Here is a 17,351-nt window from a genome sequence, read left to right on the forward strand (position 1 = left end):
CTTGCTTGGGTGTCCAAAACCCTGGAAGATTTTTTTCCAGGCTGTTTCCAGCCTGTCCTCCAGCTATTTTTTAGAGAAGAGAGTCCCACATCTTTCTAGTCCACCATCTTCCTGGAAGTCTGGCATATTCTTATCTCTTGGCCCTTCATACTAGCCTGATGATAAACGAAAATGCATTCCTTTTTTAAAAAAATTTTAGTGCTTTTTAAAACTTTATCAGGTAGATACAAAGAATCTAAGAGAGTTTTATTTATACCTATGATTATTTTTCCTGTTACTCATTATCGGTCAAGGAGTAGCAAGTAATACCCAAGGAATGACCAGATTAAAGCACCTCTTTGTTTCTTAGTTGAAGATCTGTGAGAAATCTAATTGCTTTGAATAACAACATTGCATTTCCCTGTGTCTTCACAGAAACGCTGGATACTTTGGAAAAGTGGGTGACTGAAATCTTCTCTCAGATTCCAAACAAGTAAGCTATTTATTTTCATAAATCATACACCATTAAAGCTAAAAGATTATATTTTCTTGTATGAATCCCAAGGGATTTTTGTTTCATTTTATTTTTTAAACAGATGATGATATTAATATTTAGAGTGGTTTAATAACTATGGCATGATCACACAGCTTTTTAGTAGGGAAACTAAGATGAAAACCCAGATTTCCTGGAGTTAGTGATGCTTCCATAATTTCTGTAGTTTAAAATTTACAAATTTGTAAACATATAGTAGGCACTGATTCTAAAAAAATTTATGCCCCCTGTTCTGTTTATTCAGAACTTCTATGTTATTATTTAAGGTGCTTGAAACTGTGATATGAAAGCAAGTGCTATACTCAGAGGCAGAAAACATGTAATTGTATCCCCTACTTCAGAACAATTTGAAGTTTGTTTTTTAAATCTGTTGTTGGGTCTTGGAATGCTTTTCCTCATCACATAAATAATGTAGATGACGGCTGACTTTGCATACTGCCTTAAAAACCTATTTCATAAGCTGAACCAAATTATCATGTATTAGAAATTGCATATAGGGTTCAAGTTCAGAACGCTAAGCATTTTTTGTTCACCTCACATTCATCAAAATACTACTAATACTTAAAAGACACTTTACTATTACATTTTTGTTACAAAGAACAGGGGAGCGGATGTGGCTCAAGCAGTTGAGTGCCCGCCTCCTGCATGGGAGGTCCCAGGTTTGGTTCTGGGTGCCTCCTAAAGAAAAAGAAAAAAAAAAAAGACAACAAACAAAAAAAACAATGAGCAGAAGAGTATAAACAATGAGTGAAAACAACAAGCAAACAAGGAGCCATCTTGACAGTAGGGGGTGAAAATAACAGGCACACAGAAAAAATCTGAAATAAATAATAGCCTTTTTTCTCAGCCCTAACAGTTGCATTTTAGTAAAATAAATGAAATTAGAATTTTTTTCTTGCATCAGGTGAATAAGTTAGTGATTTTTTTCTAGTTTTTCATTCTAAGGCAAATCTCCTTTAAATTTATGAAAGAAAAATTAGTATTAGAATAATTTATAATAATATCTGATTATTATTTAGTGTTTATTTAAATTTCCTTTGATAATTAGTAGTACCTCTTAATATATGGAAAAATAATGAAAGCCATGCCGAAGTTGTGGTTTCTATTTTTGATTAAAAAGTGAGTATGAGCTATGTAAATATCAAATGGCAGATTGGAACATTTTTCACTGTTAAACTTTAATAAAATCCAAGGTAAATTTAATATAGGGATTCATTTGGTTCTGTCAATCCCTGATAAGCATTTAAACAGATTCCAAATTATTCATTAATAACTTTGATTTTTTAGTAAGAAGTTCAAAATAGTCTTCTAGGTATTTAATAATTATTATATTGACTCTTAATTTGGAAGAATTACTAAAGTTAAAATGTATGTCAACCAGATTGGATGCCTCTGGAATGAAGGACCAATCATAACACAGTGCTGTATGCCTAATATAGCACTTTATACCTAATAATCACTCCATATATGTTTGTTGAATAATAATCATAAAAGATCTCTAGTATAATGCTTTTTTTCCTGAAATGACTTTTTATGGGAGAACTGAAATTGAATGGGAGCTAGTAGAGGCAGTAAATATTAGGGGAGAATCCCATCAATTCAATTCATTATTTTCTGGTATCTCTGTGAGTTTTAAAGCCATTTTATTTTAGGGGGCTGCCTTGGTTTAAGAATGAGTTGTGTAGTTCAGGATTTTGTGGCTTTGTAAGCTCATGCTTAGAATGCCTTTCAGCTAGGAGTATGAAGAATAGATTTAAATACCTATCAGTTAGACATCCCTAAAGGTACTGCTTATAAAGGTTTTTACTAATTAAATTTTAATGTATTTGTTTTATTTTCAGTGGGTTAACCAAACCAAACTTTGGCCATTTAACGGATCCATTTGATACACCAGCATTTAACAAACTTTATAGAGGTTCGTGAATCAAAGATTTAAAACTGTTTGAAATAACTTTAGTACATTCTCTAAAACTTAATTAAGGCTGCCAAATTTCTTGGAAAATGAGAAAACTATAGAAAGTACTGGGGGAGGGGATGGGGTATGTGGGAATTCCCTATTTTTTCTTTTTTTGGAGATAGCAGGGACAGGAATTGAACCCAACACCTCATATGTGGGAGCCAGTGTTCAACCACTGAGTCACATCAGCTCCCAAACCTCCAAACACCTCCTTTTTTTTTTTAAGGTACCGGGGCCAGGGATTGAACCTGGGGATCTCGTAACTGGGAAGCCTGCTCTCAACCACTGAGCCACATCAACTCCCCCTCCCTTATATTTTCAGTGTAACATTTGTGTAAACTAAATCTTCTTTAAAAATAGAGGGGGAAAAAATAAATACAGTTGGGTTGGAAGGGGATTAGATGGGCAATTAGTGACAGTAGCAGGCTACTGACCAGTTGTAGATTGATTAGCTCTGATACCTTGCCACTACTTGAGTCTGTTTCATGCTTTCTCCCTGCTTTCCCACCTTTTCCCTTTGTTCTTCGATTTCTTGTTTCTTTCCGTATTTTATCTGTATTTTGCTCTTTTTTGCTTTTAAAAAGAAAAAAGTTGAGGGGACAGGGAAACACTTTGGAAATCATTTCCACTTAAATCATTATTTAACATATATTTGTTAAATGAAGAAAAATTTTAAAGTAGAGAAAATAAAGAAATAGAAAAAAAATCATTCTTAGTCTTACCATCCTGAGAAGACATTTTGGCAAAATTTCTTCTAAATTTTTATGGGAATATTTTCTTAACATAGTTGAGAAAATAAAATATACACACACTGGCTCCTGCTTTCTTTCATTTAATTTTATATTTGGTAATAACTGCATAATGAGTCATCACAGGGTTATACTATAATTACTTAACAGTTTGCCCAGTGAACATTGCAGAAAAATAAAATTACAGTTTCTCTTTCTTTGCTCTTCTTATTATCAGAGGATTTTTTATCGTTTTCCTAATTCCTAGGACCTTTCCCCACCCAACTCATTGCCAGTCTCTTTCCTTTTTCCTTTCTCTGATCAATGACTGTTTTGTCACATTTCTTTTTTCTACTGGGTTCATTCTGTGTAAGCTGGCTCTTCCCAGAGACAGCTTATTTGGGCTTATATTTTTTTCTGGCTTTAGATTTCAAATTCATAGAACCACAGAAAAAAAGCACTGAGAAGAATCTTAGAAATAATTTAGCCCAATTTGCTCATATTACCATAAGGAAGCAAATTCAGAAAGATATAAATACAAATGATTTTCTCGAAGATATCTAAGCATATATAGCAAGATAGTGGTAGGGCTGGATTTATACCATAGGTCTCTGACTCCTTGAATCATATCCTTTCTTGCAAGAAGTGATCCATCTTTAGCAGGATTTCATATTTTCATAGTTCTTATTTTTTTTTTCCTGGAGGAACTGGGAATTGAACCCAGGACCTCCTGTATATGAAGCATGTGCTCAACCACTGAGCTACACCCACTCCACTCATAGTTCTTTTGTTCCTATTTTTCTTAACCTGTGAAACCCAATCAAAAAGAAACTCACGAAAATTGCATTATTTGTATTGGAAAATTGGCAACTTGAAATATTAATTGCATTGTATTTAAGCTTCTCTTATGTATTGGTGGATGAAATATATTGAATTTTTAAAAAACACATTCTTGTAACATAGTAAAAGATATGGGAAAAAAACCCCACTTAGATCTGTTCTTCTGAAAAATATTCTTGTTTAGTTGTTCCAATCAGAAAAATTCATGCTCTGACTGTCACATGGGCACTTCCTCCTCAACAGCAACATTACAGGTAAGACTTCAAATTTACTTCATTATATGCTGAGTGAGTCATATTTTTAAAGCATGCTAAATTGTTTAAATTATAACTAGTTAACTTTCTTGAATCTTTGAAATTAAGTGTTTTAGTTTGGATGCTAACTTTTGTAATTATTTTCTTTAGGATTTTGAGTACAAAAATATGATATTAGCTGTTTATTTGGCAGTGGTGATTATTTAGCTTGATCTTGTCAAAAACAAAGTTAAATAATTTTGAGCATGGCATATGACTACAGCATAAATCACAAGGACTTATTTCTGTGAGTTGTATACAAATTGACAGATATATACAAATTGGGAAAATATTTCATCTTATTAGTATGGTTATCTATAGGAGCAGTATAACACTGGTGAAGCAGTTCTTTAATGATAAAGATCAGTCAGCACCTGCAAATGCTTTTTAATTAGGATACTAATGATTGCAAGAATTTAACTTTTTAAAATCTACTACCAACAAAATAAAACCATGAGAACCAAGCAGAAAGAGTAATGTGTTTTGCCTGACCTCTGTAAAAGAAAAATGCTCATTTGTCACTTAGATGTTAGAGTATCCAAGCAATTAAGTTCCATGCAGTAACCAGGAACAATAAGTCTCTGTTGACAATGCAGAGAGCTATGTATTGTCTACTTGAATTTGGTGCAAGAATAGTAGAGGAAAAGTTAACATATATTCATAGTATATTTAGGTTATTTTCAGGGCATAAAATGTGTTAACATTATTACATGTGTATTAAAAAATTTATTGTTTAAATTTTTTTTACTGTAAAAGTAAAACATGCTTTAAAAATAAAAGTTTGTTCTCCTTTTCTTTGTCACTATTCTCAAAGATAGGCCCAACACAAATAGTTCCTTGTATTTCTTTCAGGCATTAAAATAATGAATATAGGAACCAACTACTAATATTAAGTATCTAATAAATATCAGCCTCTAGGCTGGGTCCATTAAAAAAAAAGGAATAAAATATATTCCAAATGAATATAATTACAAAAATAATGAATTATACTTAATGTACTAATCTTCCTTCTCATTTTTTGCATTTCGTTTTATTTATTTTATTAACAAAACCGTGGTTATCTTCTGATTACTAAAGTAGTTCATTCTTATTGCAGAATATTTGAAAATTGCTGAAAAGCAGAAAAAAAATTATTCATGGTTCTGCTTTCCAAAGACTTAACATTTCTGTATTTTTCCATCCAGTTATATTTTTATGGATTGTAGTTTTTGTTTGTTTTAACACAGTGTTCATCATGAAGCCATTTTGAATCCCCAAATATATAATTGCCAGTAAATTAGCTTTTTGAGGAAACCATTTTTCACAAAGAAGCAAAGTGTTTATCTCTCTAAAATTACTATATACAAAGTTACTATATAAAATTAGCTTTACTCAGGTAAAAATGTTGTGTATTTAGCTAAGTTATGTCCTTAACTGCTTTGCCTCTGTACCAGTAATTTAAATTATATGTAATTCAAATTCATGTTTTAACAAATTCCTGTGGGCTTTTGGGATTGCTTAAATAGTTGAAATCATAATATTGTATCTTGACTTTCAAGAGTTTACTGAATGTAAATCTGTAAACAAATTTTAAAATTTAAGAATGTCTGGATTCCTAACTTCATTTTTCTGTACATTATTTTTTGGTAGGAGTTCATTTCTAAAATTATAGCAGAAACCAACAGGACAAGATGATTTGAATAACACATATAAACTACTCAGAACTATTGTAATATATTACTATATAATAAAGCATTTTCATACCTCATTGCATTTTCATGAAACTCCTGAGTAGGTAGGTAGGCAAGAGAAGAGAAAAAGAAAGATACAGTAAGGTTGAGTCTGCTATTCAAGGTCATGCATTTACTTAAATGAAAAACTAAAACTAGAATCTAAATTTTCTTATCTTTAGTGCTGCATTATTTCACTTCACCACACAGTCTGATAAAATACTGAAAGCTTTTATAAATAGAGTGTGTTATGTTCTAAAATGATAATCTATATTGCTTCCATTTTGGATGGGAAAAAAAATGAAAGATTTTACCATGTAAAAAGTTAAGTTTAATGGAGCCAGTGTAGCTTAGTGGTTAAGCATGTGGTTCACATGTACAATGAGGTTCCAAGTCCTGGGTTCAAACTCTGGTACTTACTAAAATAAAAAAGTTGGGTGTCTAAGAGAAAAAGCAGAAAAAGTAGTAGCATTAAATTTTTTTTAGCCGTTAAAAATATCTTTATTGTAAAATTGTGAAATACATAGAAAAATGGATTGAAAGAAATAACAAATTTTAAAAGAGAATGCAAGGCCAGGTTAGATTTAATATAATCATTATAAGAAATACATAGTGCTTTCCACAGTTGTGAGGCTGGGGGGTCCCTGCCAGTTTGTTGATGTTGGTCCTCATCCCTACTCCTTCCTTGACCCCTTAGAAGACCCTCAATAAAATGGCTTGGCCCTAAGAAAAAAAAGAAAAACAAAGAAATAGATAGTATAGCAACAAACATTTTGAATATTTTGAAATGGTTCTCATTCAGTGATTTCAGGTAATGTTCAATTTTATCTTTTTTTTCTATTTTTTATTTTACTGCTATTAAATTATACTTTCATATTTAAATGTATTATGTGAGAATGGGTTTATAATTATGTTCTCAAATATTGTAGTCTTTGAAATAAGATTTTCTGGTGTATTTATACCTTAATCTTTTTGGTTCTGACATTACATTTTTTTAAGGGTAAAACCACTTCATTATATCTCCTGGCTGGTTGGACATGAAGGCAAAGGCAGCATTCTTTCTTACCTTAGGAAAAAGTAAGTATTCAATTAATAAGCACTTCAGTGTAAAAACTCTGAAAAATAATTGCATTATATAACCATTCTTTTCTCTTTTTGCTTTAGCTGTTAGGAAGCCTAGAATTATATTTAATGCTTAGTTATAGTCACTTTAAGAGCTTAGACTATATTAATGGTCATATTATAGTTGATTGTTTTTTTGTAAGCCAACTTTTAGCCCTTGTTGGAAGTAGTTTTGCACAAATTCTTAAAAAACATAAATAAAACTAACAGATTCCAAAATTACATAAGAAGGCTAGCTCTTACTAGGAATTTAGATGTGACAGAATTTTGAGGCTAATTACTTTAAATGCTGTAGATCTCCAGCCCTCTTTCCCCCACAAAAAAAGGGGAGAGAAACTTTATTGGGCAGGTAAATCATGGTAAATATGTGGAACATGAACAGTAGATGTAGCCATGTTAGCAGAACGTTTCCCAGTGCATTTTAGTACCAATTTAAGTTGCTTATAGCCAAATAATACAAATATAAGTTTAGTTTAAAATTAGGACCAATAGGTTAAAGTAATTCCTTGTTTTATTTTATATATACTAATTCAAGAATGTAAATATAGGTGAGAAATTTTAAAAAGTGCTTTAAAACATTAATGCATACTAGATGGGAAGCGGACTTGGCCCAATGGATAGGGTGTCTGTCTACCACATGGGAAGTCTGGGGTTCAAGCGCCGGGCCTCCTTGACCTGTGTGGAGCTGGCCCATGCACAGTGCTGATGTGTGCAAGGAGTGCTCTGCCACGCAGGGGTGTCCCACATGTAGGGGAGCCTCATGCGCAGGGAGTGCACCCGTAAGGAGAGCTTCCCAGTGCAAAAGAAAGTACAGCCTGCCCAAAAATGGTGCTGCACACATGGAGAGCTGACACAACAAGATGACACAACAGAAAGAAACACAGATTCCCGGTGCCGCTGATAAGGATAGAAGCAGTCACAGAAGAACACACAGTGAATGGACACAGAGCAGAAAACTGGGGAATAAAAAAAAGAATAATGCATACTAGAACATTCAAAGAAAGCTGGGAGATCAGGGTTATTATATAAGAAAGTAATGACTTTATGTATATGCATATGTCTTACATAATATGGCATAATGTGATTTAAGATGTGCACAGCCTTTCTAATTTAATGATTTTTGTTAGATTTCAAACTCCTTATTTTAGGTTTTCAAAGATCTCATTTGACATTCTAAGTAGGAATGATACTTGAAGTGTTTTAAGGCTTCTCCTAGGGAGACAGGTTAAAAAAGGCATAAGTGAAATGACTCCCAACAACCATAATTTTGATATTTTGTGCAGTTCACTTTTTCAAGAAGAATTATCTTCAAAAAACTGTTAATATCTTACTATGTTGTAATGTGTATTAGTATTTTCATTTAAACAAACACAGCTGTTTTCTTCTGGTGACTCCTGTGTGTAACTGCAATTTCTGGAAATTTTCATGGAAAATTTTTACTTTAAAGCTTACTCTTGGACAGTATATATTTACATCAAAAGCTGAGGTTTCCAAATTTTATATCAAAATCCTAATTCATTTTGCTACTTTCAAGTATTTGTAGTCTATCAATCCCAAGGTATTAATTGGACTTTTTCTTACCTGCAGGTGTTGGGCTCTTGCGCTATTTGGTGGAAATGGTGAGACAGGATTTGAGCAAAATTCTACTTATTCAGTGTTCAGCATTTCTATTACATTGACTGATGAGGGTTATGAACACTTTTATGAGGTAAGTAAAATGGAGTTTTTCTCTTATGTAGATAACATTTTAGGCAGAAGACTAATCAGATATCTTGTTTTCAGGTTGCTCATACTGTCTTCCAGTATTTAAAAATGCTGCAGAAACTAGGCCCAGAAAAAAGGTAATAAATACTTCATAGAATTTGTCTGGGTGTCAAATCCTTTTTGCCTTCAGGCTTCAATAGACATGCTTGGTAGTTTTTCAAGCAGTTCCTACTCTTTTCCCTTTATTGGGTCCTTATCCTTCCACATAGAAGTGTATATGAAAGGCTTAAGTTTCCTTGGCAAGCTCCTTTATTGTTATTCTTTTCCTACTGATGATTCTACTGAGAAATTTCAATACCTCTCCTAATTATAGTTTCTTCTTTCACAGAATTTTTGAAGAGATTCAGAAAATTGAGGATAATGAATTTCATTACCAAGAACAGGTATTGGAAGTCTTTTTTTTTTTTTTTAAGGAAAACTTTAATAAAGAATTGCTTTATCGATATTAAAAAAAAATACAAACTATACAGCACTAAGAAATTTAAATATCTAAGCCATAGCGAACAGGTAGCAATTCAACATCCAGGGTCAACAATGCTTAAAGGAGACTGCAACAGAGTAGACTTCTACATCAGAGAGGGCATGATCACCTGGTGTACTGGTCAGCCAAGGAATGCTGGTGCAAAATACCAGAAGCCTGTTGATTTTTATAAAGGGTATTTATTTGGGGTAGAAGCCTACAGATACCAGGCCATAAAGCATAGGTTACTTTCCTCACCAAAGTCTATTTCCACGTGTTGGGGCAAGATGGCTGCCAGCATCTGCCAGGGTTCAGGGTTCCTTTCTTTCCAGGTCTTGCTTCTCTCTGGGCTCAGGGTTCCTCTCTTCCCGGGGCTTGCTTCTTTCCAGGCTCAGGGTTCCTCTCTTCCTGGGGCTTGCTTCTCTTTTCTCCTTATGCTTATTTCCCAGGACTCCAGCTTAAGACTTCAGCATCAAACTCCCAACATCAAAATTTCAACATTAAAAACCTTCGAACTCTGTTCTTTGCTGTGCTTTTACCCCTTGGTCGGTGGGGACTCAACACCCGACTGATATGACCCAACCAGAGTCCTAATCATAATTTAATCACACCCAGGTACAGACCAGTTTACAAACATAATCCATTATTTCTTTTTGGAATTCATAAATATATTAAACTGCTACACAAGGGTAACAGACCCAGCTGTAACAGGTTTTCAAGTTCCCTCTCTTCATCAAGATCCTGAGAGGCACTCTGTTCAAGGAGAGGTGTGCCATTTGTGCTGTTCAGGCTTCAAAATTCTCAAAATCTAGAGTATTGTAGGGAAAGAATTTTTCTATTTCTGGATAGATGTCATCTGAGGCAGGAATGGGGCTTTTGCTTGAACACTCTTCTCAGTCATCTTTTTGATAGAGAAGGTGGGCTGTTTTTGTTTGAGGAGTCCATTAGTCTTTACTTACTTTTCTGTAGCTCTGTTTACAGTTCCCAAAGCCTTTCTGGCAGCTCTAAGTGTCTGGTGGAGCATAAAATATTTTGCCAAAACCTCGTGTTGAAACCTGAGATCTCCCAATTCCCATTTCCCCTCCATGATGCAGTAATCTTTGCTTTTTTTGTCTTTCATTAGAAGAGAGAATAACTCATTGTTTAGTAAGGGACTAGGCAGTATCATGTTGTGGAAAGAGTATTGCTGACACGTTAGGAAAGCAGAGTTCTAGTGTCTACTCTGTTAACTCACTGTGTGACCATGGGCAAGTTCCCTAGTCATTCTGAGTTTATTTACTCATCTGTAAAATGTGGGGATAGAACCACTTGGTATCTGAAGGACTTCTCAGTTTTGAAAATTTGTGCATCTATGTACTCAATAAATACATGAACTAATTGCTTTCCTCCAGAGAAGTATTTCAGTTTCATAGGTCTGAGAACTTGTAGTCAGTCTTTCCTTTTAAAATTGAGATAATATACTGATTAATATAACTTCTTATATCAAGATTTTTATCTAAGAACACTGTCATTTTGACTTCTGTATTGGTTTGATTCATACTTAAAAATAGTTTTTAGCTGATAATACTGTACTGACAAAATGATGGAGACCCACCCTGTCTTTCTTACAATCATGTGGGGTTCTTGACATGTGAACAAGCATTTACAGTTCATTTTGGTAAGTGCTCTCATTAAGAGGCTGTGTGACATGACAAATGTAGGTTGTCGTAAGGCTCAGAGTATGACTGGAGTGGTGTGATTCTAAGCTATTTAAAGCAGTAGTTCAGGCTGTATTTTCTCGGAATTCTGAGCATCAGATTCTTAAGCTGCAATTATTGAGGTATCTGATTAAATCTGGTCAAAAGTGAAAAAAAAAAGATATTTGAATGTTGTGGTGAATTAAGGAAAATTATGGGAATGTGAAATAATTTCACTTCTTTACAGACAGATCCAGTTGAGTATGTGGAAAACATGTGTGAGAACATGCAACTGTACCCACTGCAGGACTTTCTTACTGGTGATCAGCTTCTTTTTGAATACAAGCCAGAAGTAAGGAGGTTTCCATTTCTAAAACTTATAGGGGAAAAGAAGGATGAGAAAGTGCAGTGATAAAGAACTGTGGGACTGGAGAAAATTCAGTTATATTTAACCCAGTATTTTTGTTTGCTTAAACAGAAGTAATATCTATGGTTTTGTAGATAAATTTTCATGATTCTTTTACCATTGTTTTAATATGACAAGGGAAAATCAAGTCATCTTACAGTTTTTTAAGAGTGTTGAAATGTTTACTAAAATGGTTAAAGTGATTCCTAAGAATTATATGATTGGTTTAGTTGCTGAGCATACTTGAGTTATTTAGCTCACCTTTTAATTCAGTAGAGATTATGAACAATTAAGTTTTTAATAATTTTGCAAATATTTACAAGAAAAATATGACTCCCTAAATTAGAAACATGTGTTACTTATATATACTATTACATACAAATATATAGTGGTCAGGATCTTCCCTCTACTTTGCTTGGAGAGTAAGTCATTTTGTATCTTGCAAGGCAGTGGTTCTCAACCACTGATAATTAGGGCTCCTGTATTTAGTCCACATCTTATCTGAAGGATTATCGAAGAAGGCCCTACACTGAGACCATTTTACTAATTCTTCATTTGACCCAAGGAGGTATTTGTCAATGTCTGGGGACATTTTTGATTGTCACAACATGAGAAGTACTATTGGCATCTAATGGCTAGAAGCCAGGGGTACTACTAAACATTCTATAATGCAGAAGATAGCCCCCCACAGCAAAAAATTATCTGGGCCAAAATCTTAGGAGTGCCTAGGTTGAGAAATTCTGATAGAAAGTTTTCCAAAACTATTAATTTTATTTATTTTTTGGTCTTTTAAAAATTTATTTTTATTTTTTTACTGTTCTTTTTATTCATTTTTTTGTTAATATATTTTATTTAATTTATTTACTTTTGTTTTTTGTTTTCCAAAACTATGAATTTTAAAGAGAATAGGGAGGGAGCAGATGTGGCTCAAGGAATTGAGCTCCTGCCTCCCACATGGGAGGTCCCAGGTTTGGTTCCAGTGCCTCCTGAAAAAAACAAAAACAGTCAACAAGAAAACAAATGAAAAAACCAACTCAGGGAAGCCGATGTGGCTCCATGATTGAGCACTGGCTTCCCACATAGGAAGAACTGGGTTCAATCACCAGCCCCCTGGTACCTCAAAAAAAAAAAGAGAGAGAGAATAGGGAAAGGTAAAGGAGGAAGCAACAACCACACATTCTTGCCATCACCCTAGGCTGGATGTACCAAGGGGCCCAATAGTTTTTTTCTACTGTTTTCTTCTAAAAAAAAATGGTGTTTAAGTGGTAGTTAAGGTTCCAAAAATAATCTACAAAATTCTATCTTTAGTCCATGTCATAGCTGAAGAATTATCAAAGGAAGTTCTATATTGAGATCATTTTACTAATTTTTCAGTATGAGGTGGTATAATACGTAGCAGTTAAACACTTTGAAAGCATGCACAAACTTGGTTAGAACACTTTCGCCACTTCTAGCTTTGCTGTTCTGTGCAAATTAATCTTTATCATGGGCAAATTATTTAACCATTAGCCTCTATGTGTTATTTTCTATAAAATGAATATACCTTAGGGTTGTTTTAGGGTTAAATGAAATAATGTTTGTTTAACCCTGCCTGACATAGTAAAGGCTCAGCAAATGATAGCTATTTTTACTACTAGTACTATTACTATGTAGGATTGAGATTAATACTTTATATAGCATTATCAAAACATGAATTTGGACAACTTATATACTAATGAAATTTTGTAAATTAAGGTTTCATGGATTGTAGAGAGAGTTTCGTGAGCTTTGAGATGCTAGGATCTTGAGGGTACCTAACATATATGACTGCCTTTTTAACAGAGGTTTGTTAGGTTAAAATTGTTGTTGTTATGTGTTTGTGTCTTCCTTCCTGCCCTTTCCATTAGGTCATTGCTGAAGCCCTTAATCAGCTAGTTCCTCAAAAAGCAAATCTTGTTCTGTTGTCTGGTGCTAATGAGGGAAAATGCGACCTCAAGGAGAAGTGGTTTGGGACTCAGTACAGTATGGAAGGTAAAATGTTTTAACAATTATAAGTTTAAAATTCATTTAATGTTAAATGAAGAATACTTATAATACTTTGCAGGAAACTATTTTTTACTATGTTTATATCTACATTTATTAAGTAGTGAAAAGTCCTTTTGTCTTGGTATTTTGGGAGCAGAGTTTGTTTTAGAAAAGTGCTTCTCAAATTTCAGCATGCATTCATATCATCTGGAGATCATATTAAAATACAGATTTTGATTCAGTAGGTCTGGGGTGGGCCTTAGAGTCTAGATTTCTAACATGCTCCTAGGTGATGCCTCTGATGCTGGGACTGTACTTTGAGTAGCAAGAGTCTAGAAAGCCTGGGTATGTCACTCATAGAATTGATTTGTGAAGGTTAATTGGTGATTAGTTTGTTATTGAAAAAATTATGAATATCACATTATTTATCAGATCTTTTTTTTTTTTTGGTTCCCTCTACAGATATTGAAAACTCTTGGGCTGAACTATGGAATAGTAATTTTGAATTAAATCCAGATCTTCATCTTCCAGCTGAAAACAAGTACATTGGTCAGTTGAAATGCCAGTAATTTTATGTAATCCATCCATGTTATCAATAAAACAATAGACCTAGCCACCTGTATATTATGTTTTACAAAGATAATCAGAATTCATTTTGAGCTTCCCAGTAACACTCTGGTATGGGCAATACTGTTTTCTTACTTTTCCAAATCAATACAGTGAGTCTTAAAAAAGCAAAGTGACTTGACCAAGAATATTCAGTTGGTAAATAAAGGAACCAGAACTTAAATACATATCTTGGGACTTTCTGAAGCATATGCTTTTTCTTGGATGTCATAGCAGATCCTTTTGTACCAGTCTCCTTAAGAATTGCCATTAATTTGTCAGGTTCTAGTATTTTTCAGATTGCAGGTTGCAGCACATTAGAGTATTGTGAGGTGAATATAATGGTTGTGAAAGCATTAAAATCAATTAGAATAGAAAGTAGCAGAATTTTTCATGGCGTATATACAGAGTGTTATCTCAAAAACTTTTGTTTCAGATAAATGTATATATGTATCCGTCCCTACTAGCTTGCAATGTAAAACATTTATAACTGGGTTATAGTAAAAAAATTTTGAAAGCTACTGATCTAGGTCAAAGGTTTTACAGTTGTACATAACTATAATTTATTCAGAATGCCATTTTCTCAAGTATTGCATATTATTTTTTGACAATTCAATCCTATGTCTTGAACTTTATCCAATGTACCCTGTTCTTTTTTTTTATTAATACATGCTTTTTTTTCCCTTTTTACTCTTAATTTTTCCTAAATTAGTTTTTTTTTACGTACCTGTTGAAACAGTTTATGTTTTCATTAACTGAAAGGACAAGTTTGTCTTTGAGCAGAACTTTGTAAGCTTTCTGATGTCCATATGATTACACATTCTCATTTAAGAATGGATTCATTCATAAATTGGTTTATTTAACTATTCTTCATAGTTAAGATTGTCTTTGAGAAAGAGAATAAGGTAGCATGTGTAGAAATCAGAATCAACTCTTGGGAAATTATATATTTTCAGAGTTCATTTAGTTCAATGTCAAGAGAATTTACTTTTCATTATTGTTCTACTAACTTATTATGCCCTATTATTTGAATTTGGCTTATCTTTGCCTCAAAGAAAAGTTACTAACTTAGACTTCTAAAACCAAAAACAGGTTGCTAGGAATTCTGTTGAAATACCTAAATGATATGTAACTCTCTTTTCTTTTGTTAGCCACGGACTTCACATTGAAGGCTTTTGATTGTCCTGAGACAGAATATCCTGTTAAAACTGTGAACACTCCACAAGGTTGCCTGTGGTATAAGAAAGACAACAAATTCAAAATCCCCAAAGGTAAAATGGTTCCTTTCCAGTAAGGATTAAAGTATAAAAAATTTTTCTCAACTTTTTTTTCCCTCTATTTCCCTAATAGCTTACAGTTAAACACAGTTTAAGTTCTTTGCATTTCCATGTAAAGTGATGGGCCAGTTGATATTGCTGGGGTTTTTTTAAGGAGGTAACAGGGATTGAACACAGAATCTCATACATGGGAAGCTGGCACTCAACCATTGAGCTATATCCATTTGCCTGATATTGCTTTTTATTTTATTTTCCTGTGCATAGCATGGAAATTTACCAAAACAACTTGGATTCATAAGCCAAGTACTCTTAGGTGCCATTTAATCTACATCCTTAATCTCAAACACAGCTGTACTGTAGCTCTGTGGGATTCTTAAGTTTACAGGGAAAGTGTTTCATAACTTAAGACTTCTAAAATTGTTCTTAGCATTTATTCATCTTCCTTGGAAAAGCTCTGCTGTAACTTTCTGTGAATATTCGAGTTGTTCTCTTAATTTTCTCTTTTTGTGGTACTGGAACTTTTAAATCCAGGACCTCATATGTGGGAAGCTGGCACTCAACCATTGAGCTACATTGGCTCCCCAAATTGGTTTTTTTGTTTGTTTGTTGTTTTTGTTTTTAGGAGGTACCAGTGGTCGAACCCAGGACTTAGTATGTGGGAAGCAGGCACTCAACCATTTGAGCTATATCTAGTTCCTCTCTTAATATTCTTGAGCCCTGTAAACATTTTCCTGGACAGAAGCTGTTGATAAAAACGAATATTCACAGACATGTCTCTCTGTTTGTATTTGTCTATATATCTGGTCTCCCTAAAGTATACCTTCTGTGTCATTTTATTTGGAATTGTAAATATTACTTTTTGAAGATACTTAAGGAAAAAAAAACTTAATCAGGATTTAAGAAATAGTTTATTTCAGAAATTTAAAAAAGGTTTTTGAAACAATTTTGAAAAGAGGTATTAGGGGAAAGTAAGTGTGTAAAATATTTGAGGCCTCTGGCCTTCTGTGTTAACTATGATCTTTTTTCTTTTTAGCATATATACGTTTCCATCTGATCTCACCTTTGATACAGAAGTCTGCAGCAAAGTAAGCAGTCATCTTTTCTGGAAAATGTTTATTATTATTAAAAAACCATTTTTTCATTTTGAATCATTCTATCATTTCCTCTAGCAATACTTGAGCTATGTTGTTGAGTGATTCATGTATTTCTTTACCCAAAACAAGTTATTTATATGGGGTACTGAATATTTTAAATGGAACTATGGCTGTTCCATTTCTAGCACTCATAAGTAAAATATGCTGATAGTGTAGACTATTCATAGGATTACTGGATCGAGCAAGTTCCTTAGAGATCCATTTGTGTCAGCTTCCAGTCTATAATGAGGATTGATGGATCTCTTGATCCTATATTTAAAAATTGCCAAGGAATCTGATTATACCTTGGTCTTAGCAAATTAATTTCATATTTATATAACTAACTGCATTGTGGGAGGTCAGAGAGCTTAAAGCAATGCCTGAAGCATAGGCGATGCTCAGGAAATTCTCGTTTATTTCTTCCTTTTCTTTTGCCACTGAAACTATAAAATCTAACCTTGAAGTTAAAAGCAGCATTAACATTTATCAATATCCACTTGAAAAAAATGTGCTTTCTTTCTCCCATCCCTCATGGTTTGTCAGAATTCCCAAGTGAAAGGCAGCAGAGCTTTTAGGCCAGTTACTTCTGGTGCCCTCATCCATTTACCCCATTGTTCAGTATAAGAATTATCATTTTTTATTTGTGCGTGACAAGAAAAAGATTGGAAGCTCCGCTGAAGGTAGGAGTTCTGTCATGTCACTGTGAAACTAAGTTCCAAGTAAGCTGTATTTACCTTTGAACTCAATTAGTCTAAGTGTTCTTGAGAAATGAAGTTTCTTAGTCTGTATATGCCAGGCAAGGCATCTTGTCTGGTTTTTTTTTTTGGTGGTTATTTTGTTTTGT

At 33.5% G+C, this 17,351-nt stretch overlaps 1 protein-coding gene across 11 annotated transcripts in view; it reads left to right on the top strand.

Moving 5' to 3' along the window:
* NRDC (nardilysin convertase) overlaps positions 1 to 17,351 on the top strand; it is a 163,559-nt gene that overhangs the window by 94,933 nt on the left and 51,275 nt on the right. For all 11 annotated transcript variants that reach the window (XM_071217442.1, XM_071217443.1, XM_071217448.1 and 8 more), the window contains 12 exons: positions 415 to 472; positions 2,374 to 2,447; positions 4,242 to 4,311; positions 7,059 to 7,136; positions 8,769 to 8,889; positions 8,964 to 9,022; positions 9,274 to 9,328; positions 11,329 to 11,433; positions 13,374 to 13,497; positions 13,954 to 14,040; positions 15,249 to 15,368; positions 16,408 to 16,459. In XM_071217442.1, coding sequence (XP_071073543.1) covers positions 415 to 472; positions 2,374 to 2,447; positions 4,242 to 4,311; positions 7,059 to 7,136; positions 8,769 to 8,889; positions 8,964 to 9,022; positions 9,274 to 9,328; positions 11,329 to 11,433; positions 13,374 to 13,497; positions 13,954 to 14,040; positions 15,249 to 15,368; positions 16,408 to 16,459 — 1,003 coding nt within the window. The remainder of the gene's footprint in view (positions 1 to 414; positions 473 to 2,373; positions 2,448 to 4,241; positions 4,312 to 7,058; positions 7,137 to 8,768; positions 8,890 to 8,963; positions 9,023 to 9,273; positions 9,329 to 11,328; positions 11,434 to 13,373; positions 13,498 to 13,953; positions 14,041 to 15,248; positions 15,369 to 16,407; positions 16,460 to 17,351) is intronic.

The sequence above is a fragment of the Dasypus novemcinctus genome, chromosome 9, assembly GCF_030445035.2.
Source record: "Dasypus novemcinctus isolate mDasNov1 chromosome 9, mDasNov1.1.hap2, whole genome shotgun sequence".
Lineage (NCBI taxonomy): Eukaryota > Metazoa > Chordata > Mammalia > Cingulata > Dasypodidae > Dasypus > Dasypus novemcinctus.